We start from the raw sequence: 10,341 nt of genomic DNA on the forward strand, positions 1-10,341 counted from the left end.
TAATAATATATATTTCTACCTGTAACGTATGACACACGCTAATAATGTATCTTTCTACCTGTAACGTATGACACACACTAATAATGTATCTTTCTACCTGTAACGTATGACGCACACTAATAATATATATTTCTACCTGTAACGTATGACACACGCTAATAATGTATCTCTCTACCTGTACGTATGAATGTTTTGAAACATGACATAGCTTTGTCAGCTAGATTTAAATTATGAAGAAGATACCAACCCGAACACTTACTACTAAGAACTGACAAGGACATTTCTAGTGTTTGCACGTGGTATCCGGGGACCCGGGTACCCACCTGACGCAATACCACCCGGTTCCTAATTTATTATTTTTGGAAAACCGATGGTTAGGCAAGATTTTCCCATTGACTTACAGTAGTGTGGTGCTAGGCTACCATGTGGTCCAAGATAACAGCAATAATGAAAGTATTCCATGGATATCTTATAACTGCGTCACATTTTCAGTGAATAAACTGATGGTTAGGCTCTCAGGTACCCAGTTCCCGGTTTATGGACCTGTGTAAACACTAGCCATTTCACTACCATAATACTGCGCATTGATGGTTGATTTAGAAAGTGGGGGCTTGTAATGATGGCAATTATTAAGACCAGTTTAGAAACAGCAGATTAGTTAGCAGTAAATGGTCATGTCATTGTAGACAGCATGCATTAAGTAGAATTTCATGCAAGTAAAAATGAAGAAAACCAGAGCTTTTATAACATAAATCTAACTGTAAGAAAGCAGTCTGTGTTCTGAATGAATATGTAAAGATACATAAAAGAGGGTTAGACCTATTTTAAGGCAACTTCTACATAGTAGAAATTTGTCTAACCTATTCCTTCCATTTTCCCAATGTTAGTTCCACCGAGACAATTTAATTTGGGTGTAATACACTCAGCATGCCATTTGTTGTTGAAAATTTGTGACTAAACCTACTGTAGCTGTTCTAACACTTGACCTGCCAACAAGTGGAGAACCTAAGACAAAGTTAATTGCTGGGAATATAAATTTAGTGCTTGAAGTTAGTATTAGCAATTCTGAAGGCTCTGCACATTCCCTTTAATAGTACAAAAGACTATAGTAACTACATGTACAAATACTGTTATACATAAATGCAGTGTGTTTAGCAATTATGCCCATTTTGCATTGTGACCCGATACGAGATAAGTTATTCCCTCAGTTGTAGCCTTGAATTAAGAGTGTCAGAGCTCAAAGCCATGCAATGCCTCCACCAAAAGTAATGAAACATGAAGAAAGATGAAGATACAGTACAAGAACGACACAGTGCATCTCAAAGGTAGCATACATGTGATACCTCCCACGTTGTTAGGACATATGAAATGTTGCAAACCGGGATATATTTGATGAATCAGTTGTAAAAAAGCAGCATTGCTGTATCCAGGAAAATAACACCCACGATAGAAGCCATGAGATTCGAGGCGGATTAATTAACCAGAGAGTGGGTCAGTATGGACTCAGTGTTTAAATGTAGGCTTAGTAGATATGAATGCATATGTTGTGAAGAGACAGGTAAGGGGTGGGAATGGAATAAATACAACAGAGCTATATATAGCCGGAAATTCCCTCAGATTGTAGAGAAACTGTACAGTTGTGCAGTACATTACTTTTTTATGATGTAATGCAACATGTACATACTTTAGCAATCTACTTTCAGAATAAGTAGACAAACTGTAACCATGATAATGATTGTGAGAGTACAGCTGTGTACATACATTTGGAGAGAGATATGGAAATGTGGATTAAAAGTATTAAAACGATGACTTTTAAAAGTGATATTTACCTGTGTTTCCATTTTGGATCTTCAAACCAGTTAACTTTTATACTGGTTAAAAACAAAATCAACAAAAAATGTTTTGAAAAGGGATCATATCTTCAGAATGCAGTTAATTTTCTTTTTTTGTATGGAATTAGTAGGTACACGTCATAATGGAGCTTCCAAAATCAGCTTTGTCAAAGAAATGAGCAAGGGCCTCAAGGCCTATAAATTATGAAACGATGTTACAAATTTTGCATGTTCACTTCTTGCAAACAAACCAGTCTAATTTGTCTGTATCATAGGCTAATCATCTATATAAACATAATATTGCTACATGTACATACGGTAATTGAAAGTATGACTTTTTTCAATTAACAAGAAACATATTGTATATATACAAAACATGTAACAATAGATTGGGTATTTCCTATAGTACCCATCTGCAACTGTCTCCTTTTGTAATGCAGATTATAAACACAACAAACATTACTAAGAATGTGTGAAAGAGAGAGTGGGCAAGGGAGGCCGGTGGAGGGGATGGGGAGGGGGGAGGGGGAGTTGTTTGAAAGTTACCTATCAGTTACACAGTCCATCCGCACTAACTTAACTTTTAGAGAGCTGTTCTTCAGCCTGTTTTGATAAAGTTTTTAGCATGGTTACTAGGCATTTTAATGAGGGCAGTAGGCTATTTAATAGTGACTGGTCACCAGCAAGAGGTCAGCCCTAACACATCAGACATTACTGAGTAACAGTGCAGTAGTTGTGTGAAGACAGGTATACATCTAATACAAAGAATATACACAAATTCTGCTTTAATACAAAACACAACAAACTGGGTGTTTATAAGGCCAGTGATGAGCCTGACCTCAAATATGAGAGCAACTTTAACTATTATAATTACACTATTGCAATTGTTTGCTATAAGTACATACTGTTAGGATAGAACTTCATCACATATATGTCTGAAGGTCATCACCAGAGGCTTTATATCAAATGTTTACAACTGCCAACTTCATCTGCCTCTCAGAGAGAAGGAGAATGTAATTTCGTGCAATATTACACGTTCACTTGAGACAATCGACATATGGGTAACCCTAGATTGAAAGTAAGAGAGACACAGACGAGTACTCTAGAACACATGGATAGGTTGTAATTTACCGCGACCATATTTCTTTCAGACATTCCAGGGACGTGATACTGATGATAACCCCCATGTTGACATCAAGGGGTAGTATCTACACAGATATATGTTTGAAGGGACGGGTGGGATTTTGTGATCCCAATGGTTGGTGCTGCTAGGTTAAAGAAAGATGGTCAATATGACCACGTTTCTGTGATATATTACTCTAGAAACAGCCTCAGACATTGTTTGTTTTACATACATTATTCTGGGCCTTTTTATAAATATGGGAATGAACAGAGACAGCACATGAAATCCTGGGACAGTTCTGAGGACACTTTCTAAGTCTACGACAATTCTAAGTCTAAGCATTAGCTTCAATCAGGCTGACGCAACATGTTGCATATTTATCCTGATGGGCAGTTGTGACAGTCATGCAGTGTCCAGCATTGCATGACTTCTGCAGCCCACACCTGCAACACTTTAGCCAGGGCCAGAAAGTCTTCACAATCTTTCTACCTGAACCATACCTCTTCATTTCTTCAGAGAAAACACCCCGAACCAATACACTCACAATATGTACAGTACAAAGTGGAAGAACCTATTCTAATTTCTAAGCTAATTATGACAATGCACCCTGTGTACACAGGTACAGTAGGGTAAATTTCAAACATGATTTCATGGGCGACTGCAAGGATACATGTTCTTCGGAGCAGATTCAATTACTTTTTTTTTAATGTTAAATCAGTTAGACCTAAGTGGTGAACCACTACAGGAGTGAGTAATAATAAGGTCTATTAGTGGGTGCGTACAGTAGCTTACCCATTTTACTGCAGCTAGTTTAGGGAACAGAGGGTTGCACCCTGTTCGGGCTCACAGTTTGAAAACAGGGTTCCCGAAGAACCCATACTTAGTGAGATTCAGAATGCGGATGTTTTGTGTAATTCTCAGGATTTGATGGTGGTAGATGAGTGCGTCCATAGTGACAGTGGCTTGGATGGCAGTACGCTACCACGTGAGTATTTTTCAAATTCTGGTAACCATTACTTAAATGAAGCTCTAGAGCGAACCAAGGTTCGGAGTTGCTAGGTCTCCTTCTGAGATGTGTGATATACGTATGAGGGTTTCTGGTGGGTTTGAGGAGAGAGAAAGAAACTAGCAGCCCCGGAATAGCAGTTGTTTTGTGGTCAATATGTCGACTATAGTGTAAGTGAGCAGAGGGCAAATGTGCCCCCCGTTGAGTGCCCTTGTGATTAGAGTTCAAAGAGTGTAGTTAAACTTGATACGGGAAAACGGTTCCAGTAGAACTGTCTAGTAGTGAGAGCATACCAAATGTTGATCAATTTAGGTGATGGTTTATCGGATAGGAAGAGGGACACATCAAATCCCACCCAAATGGGGGGTCAGGCATTCGCAGTCAGGGTCCGAAGGGTACAATTTAAATCAGTCTGGGGCTGATCATACGCCATTCGGGGGTGTACCTCCAGGGAAATTGACACAAGAAATGCGACCCACAAGGGGGTGGAGGATTTGTAGCCAAGGCTGCGCATTATGAAATTTGTCAGTCAGGGACTGACAGTATGCCACAGGGTGGTGTGGTGGTGTTACCTGCTCGTGGCCCAGGGAAGTTTGAAGGGTGATTCCCGCTCTAAGATCCGTCGCCCTATGGAGGGTGCAGTGTGCAAGAACAACTATTTGATCAATGGTGCAGGTAATTCTAGGTCAGTTCTTCAGGTGTAAGTTAGAGCAGACGATATCAAACGTTATGGTAACAAAAGTGAATTGAGTAAATGTAATAATTATGGTTAGTTCTAGACCATCTTCCCTCCGAAAGTTAGGTGCCAAGAAGCTGGGCATTATGGGAATAGGGAGGCTGGTCAAAATCATAGGAGAATTGAAAGTGATCAACTCAATGATAGACAATTTTTCAACTATTCAGACAGAAATGTGCAGTTGGAATATCCCCTGCAGGTGTAAAGATTTGCCTGAACCTCCCTCAGATTCCAGTTTATCCACCAGGAGAACTGATTAATGTCCCGTTGCATTTGACTGGAATAGTAAGTGGAATGATTATATTGTAACATTGCATTTTGAATTGATAGCAGAAACAAAAATATGACATCCCCTTTCTAAAGGGTTGCATCTTGCCACTTCATTAAGAGGTGAAGCGCTGTCAGTATTAGGCAACCTTGATACCTCGATGCGTCGTCATTACGATTCACTTGTTGCTGCCTCGTCCATACGTATCGGGTTACAAATTCAGACGGAATAATTCTGTGCTTAGTATAAAAAGAATCAACAATGAAAGAAAGGTGACAGCCGTCCAGAATTAGCGCTGTCAAAATGGTGATTGGTAGAATTAGCCGACCCAGAGGCTGTGTATGATCTACAAGAGACGCGACAGAATAGTTAGAGAAGAGTCACTGCAGGAATTCGGGAAAGCTTGTGCATAGATTGTAGGTATTGCCTTGCTTAGAGGAAAGGGAATTAAGTACAGTGGGGGGGGGCAGTCTCACTGGAAAACAACTCAATGAACGTGGGGGTACCATTGACACCCATGTATCTACAGTTGGTACACGTAGTAAGGCTAAACAGGATGTGAATCAAACTGATACAGTGCATATAATTATGACAGATGCTGGGGAGAAGGCGGATGGAAGCTGCTAAATCAGAAAATGAGTAGTCCAATCCCAAGTGGAAAAGATATTGAAATGGTTCTGCCATAGTTCGTTGCTCCCGAGGTAGAGCAGGGCTAATTTTTAATGAAATTTTAAGGTTGACCTTCAGATAACCTTGCCTTCATATTTGGTTGTATCCAGGACTTTCTTGGTTGTCCAAATGAAAGCACTTGGATTTTTAAAATGGCGCGCCTTGCCCGAGAGCAGTACATAAGTAATACTACAATGTATCAATTAAGCCTTGAAGGTGAGTACCGTAATGTTAGGCTACGCAGGCCTAGTCCATTGGCCTGAGGCTTAAGTCTTACTCTTATTGACTAGTCTTACGAAGATCGACTGCGAAAATTTTGGACAGTACTGTAGTGTTGAGTCATAGACATTTGATGTGGTGTATGTATGACACTGTTCACGATTAATCATGTTGGGTTGCAGGAATTCTCTGGTAGTGAAAAATGATTTCAGTTATCGTTTCCGATCATTTTCATGCAGAGACAGAGGGTAAGCCCAGGTAATATGCATATTGCAGCAACATAAATGAGCATGGGTTTGCCCACATGCAAAACTACCTGTAGAAAGCAAGCGTGGTCGCGGCCGCCAGGGTCTGTAGTGTACGAAGTATACCATACTTTACATAACCATTAGTGCATAGTACAGTATGCACATTCTGTCTACAGGTTCTAATAACAAAACGTTAGTACCCGGGTACCCGCCAGACGCGATACTATGGGTTCCTAACTTATTACCCGAATCCTACGCAAAGTGTGATTTTTTTTGTTTTGGCAAATCGATGGTTAGGCAGATTTCCCATTGACTTAGTGTGGTGTTAGGCTACCATGTGGTCGAAGATAACAGCTATAACAAAAGTATTCCATGGATACCTTATAACTGCGTCACAATTTCAGCTAATAAACAGATGGCTAGGCTAGATTACCCCATTGACTTAGTGTGGTGTTAGGCAACCATGTGGTCGACGTAACAGCAATAATGAAAGTATTCCATGGATATCTTATAACTGCGTCACAATTTCGGCGAATAAACATATGGTTAGGCTTAGCTAGATGTCTCATTGACTTAGTGTGGTGTTAGGCTACCATGTGTAAGAAATTGAAAGAATTCTCACACTTATTATTTATTCATTCGTTTATTTCATAGAAGGAAAGGCTGACAAGGAATTTTAAGAGATGTTAATGGATTATAGACTGGATAACTAAAAAGTAATAATTGCAAGTGGCTTTTTACTAATCGTTTATTCCAAATTTATGCAATCAAATTGTGCGAATTGTGCAATCTCGCAGCTAATGCGAATCCTCAGTCCTGGGCCTGTATAATAGATAGGAGAAACAACTGTTTAAGAGATATGGTCTGATCCAATAGAGGTGGAGAGCAAGCATAATCAGCAGCGGCAGTGCGATATTAGTAGTGATGTTAATTTTATGAAGTTATTAACAAGTTAATGAAAGAAACAACAGCAAATAGAATTTATTGAGGAAGGTTTTATACCTTATCTTACAACTACATTTTTGAACATGAAAACATTGTCAGTAGAGAATTTTATTCATTTATTATAGCATCCAATATGTAATTTCTTGAAAATCGTGAAACACGAAGGTAAACAATTTTTTTCTGGGTACCCGGACACCCGACGGGTAACGGCTCTTGGGTACCCGGTTCACAATTTTTGGACCTGTGTATACGTGCTACCTGCAAGTTAGCGATGCGGAGGGGTGTGTAAGTTCTGAACATATGTTAAAGGCATTGAAGACTCGCCTCAAACCGTGTGCGGCCATCTGAAAAAGTTAACTTTCCATAGCTGGCAAGTGACGTTTTGTTTGTGTCACTACAAACTGCAGACAGTTTGAAACGTGATACCTTGTTACCATTTATCTAGACCTGAGATGTCCATCGCTGCTATATACACTGTGTTGTGGGTATTGACCATAGCTGCATGTATTGACTGTACACTAGTGTCTAATTACAGATGGTAGCAAGCTGTGTGTGAATTTTCTGGGATCGATGGTGGTGTCTAACGCTTCTGTTACACCTCATTCGAAACTAGGTCAGATTACCTGCATGAGACGTTTATTTGTGCGCAAGTCTTCACCCCCAATATCACATAGCTTTATGGGGTTCCTTTATATGTAGTTTGTATTCATGCATTTGGTTGTATTGTATTAGTATGAATATGATTTTAGATAATTTGTGTCTAATTAATTAGCGATCCTTACTATATTGTTCTAATAACGAGGCGAAAAGTTCAGGACTAAGAAGGGGATAATGAGATGCCATCACATATATATGGCACCCTCTATTTCTCTAGGCTACATGTCACTATTTTTAGCCACATATGCTTTCCACGTGGTCAGTATGTGATGTAAGTCGTACAGGTCATGTGGCGTCTGCTCGCCAGCTCAGCTGAATCGGATCTCAAGATTTGTGAATAAGTCTTCAAATCCCACTGTGAATCATTCTGTTCTGTGGTTGCCCGGGCTCCGACCACTGTGGTCGTATTAGCATCTGTTTTGTACACTTGTGAATGTATTGTTACCTGTACTAGGCTGTAGACTCTACTTCGGTTTTGATACCTTGTTTGTAACCATTTTCGTTCAAGTGCATGTTTTTCTATTTATTACTGTGGACTTCATGCAGATGTTTAGTTACCGTGGCTAATATATTACGAAATCTACTCCTTCTTTTCTCGTTTATCTATGTGTTAAATTCTTCAAAGTGGCTATTCTTACGACTAGTTGTAAGAATAATTTCCGACTACGCATGCGCAGTTGCTATTTTCATGACCAGGAGCACTATTTTTACAACGAGGAGTAACAATAATTTCCGGTTAGGGTTAGGGTAAGGGTTAGGATTGAGGTTTAGGGTTATGTTTAGGGTTAGGGTTACCCTTACTACATGCGTAGTTGCTTTATTTACTTTACTGCGCTCGAATTTGCCTTTGTCGTAAGAATAGTTTATAAATAATTGTTACGACTAGTCGTAAGAATAGCCTAAATTCTTTGCATGTAATTGTGAGAATCAAGGCTCGTCGTTACTAACACACAACCATCCAAACCGCATTTGTTTCCATACCACCACCAGTCCTCAGAAGGGAATACTTGGGCGCCCCCGGAATCTTTCTTAGACTGAGTTAGCGTTACTATATATGATAACGCTCTAATAAGTCAAGACGTGCTCTAAAGCGTTTTCTATGAGAACAAATTACTAAACGAAACAGACTTAATAATTAGGCTATCTGAAATAAATACAAAGAAAAAACAGACCACTTACGACTTTGAATAATGAAAGTGACTCTTCGTCTGACGGTTACAAATGGAACTTCACGTTGACAAGGACCATCAGGCAGTAAAAGCACTAACACGGTCGAATTAGGTTATAATATTTTGTTTATGGATGGAGTGTGCTGCGCTGTAGCCTTACATGCTCTGACATCACATGCCTACATGCCGCAGACTACAAACAGATGTACGTATGTACAATCTCTCCTGATGGCGAGGTCATTTAATGCCACTACTTTGCAGCGTGACATAGAACTACTACATTGGCTTTTTCACATCTGAAGAATTTTTGTTCATTACTGTAGGAGTTCCTGCAAAGCTCATTTCGGAGTTACTTTTAATCTATTGTATTTCGAAGAGGGGAAGTCCCAATAAAGCAAGTACCTGGAAGATTTGTATTCGTAAACTTTTCTAAATATGGCATAGCAGAGGTACAAGGCTTAGCAACCATTGACAGTATACCAAAGTGAACTTTGTATATCCAAAGCTTATAAACTAACAACTTGATAATATAGAGAGGTCAGGTGTTCTGGGAGTGATTCGATCCCTGTCTGTTATATAAGCTAGTATCCAGTAGAACAGGGTTGTCCAACCTTTTGCAGAGGAGGGCCACATGGAATGATTATGATGAAAGAGGGGGCCGCATGAACCCTACGCTCGATTTTTCGATGTTTTGCCCGAAGCCAAGGCAAAAAAATGTGAGCACTGCGCGCACTGATTTATTTTCCTTCCTGATAAAACAGATGAATAAATCCAGCCGCCCCCCCCCCCCCCTCCGCTGAGACTGTCACACAAACGGACCTGTATGCAGTTTTTTGGACCCAGAAGGTTCGAATGATTGATTATATAGCTTCAAATTGTTATCAATAAATCTGCTCACTAAAATTTCGCACCGTAGAGCATCTCTGGCGGGCCGGACGCAACCCTGCGGCGGGCCGGACTGTGGCCCGCGGGCCGTAGGTTGGACAACCCTGCCGTAGAAGTATTACCCTGACCTTAACATGACGGATTTCCTACAATTGTGGTGGGGGTCGCCGGTTGAAGCCAGGAAGACAAACCTGTCACCGCATAACAAAATAGCTAAATAGAAAGGCCTAAAACACACAGATTAGTGGATGTTACTTCCAAGGTCATCATTTTAAACTAATTGACTGCTTACCCTACTAAATGGTCTATGGAAGATGTCATGTGGACCTACAAACTAGGCAACCAACGCATGGATAAATATCCATGGCTAGCACATATGTACATATATGTGATGAATGTACGTTGGAACTCCGACAGCTTTTAACATAACATAAAATAATTTATTAGTATTATTATTAGTATTATTATAAGTGGTAGTTGTATCTATCATTATTATTAACTGGGCGATCATCAACACGGACTGAGTAAAGTCTGTCTTGAGTTAAAAAGACTTATCTCCATTTGCATTTTTCATGAGAGGGGTG

At 39.9% G+C, this 10,341-nt stretch overlaps 1 protein-coding gene across 2 annotated transcripts in view; it reads right to left on the reverse strand.

Moving 5' to 3' along the window:
* The window catches only part of LOC139966847 (pyruvate kinase PKM-like), a 29,195-nt gene extending 20,152 nt beyond the window's left edge, over nucleotides 1-9,043 (reverse strand). The window contains exons 1-2 of one of the 2 annotated variants that reach the window (XM_071970265.1): nucleotides 8,883-9,043; nucleotides 1,830-1,871 (exon numbers count right to left, since the gene is read on the reverse strand). In XM_071970265.1, coding sequence (XP_071826366.1) covers nucleotides 1,830-1,841 — 12 coding nt within the window. In that variant the 5' untranslated portion in view covers nucleotides 1,842-1,871; nucleotides 8,883-9,043. The remainder of the gene's footprint in view (nucleotides 1-1,829; nucleotides 1,872-8,882) is intronic. The other variant, XM_071970266.1, reaches the window with a different exon arrangement.
* Between the last annotated feature and the right edge of the window lie 1,298 nt (nucleotides 9,044-10,341).

This window comes from Apostichopus japonicus, chromosome 4 (genome assembly GCF_037975245.1).
Source record: "Apostichopus japonicus isolate 1M-3 chromosome 4, ASM3797524v1, whole genome shotgun sequence".
NCBI lineage: Eukaryota > Metazoa > Echinodermata > Holothuroidea > Aspidochirotida > Stichopodidae > Apostichopus > Apostichopus japonicus.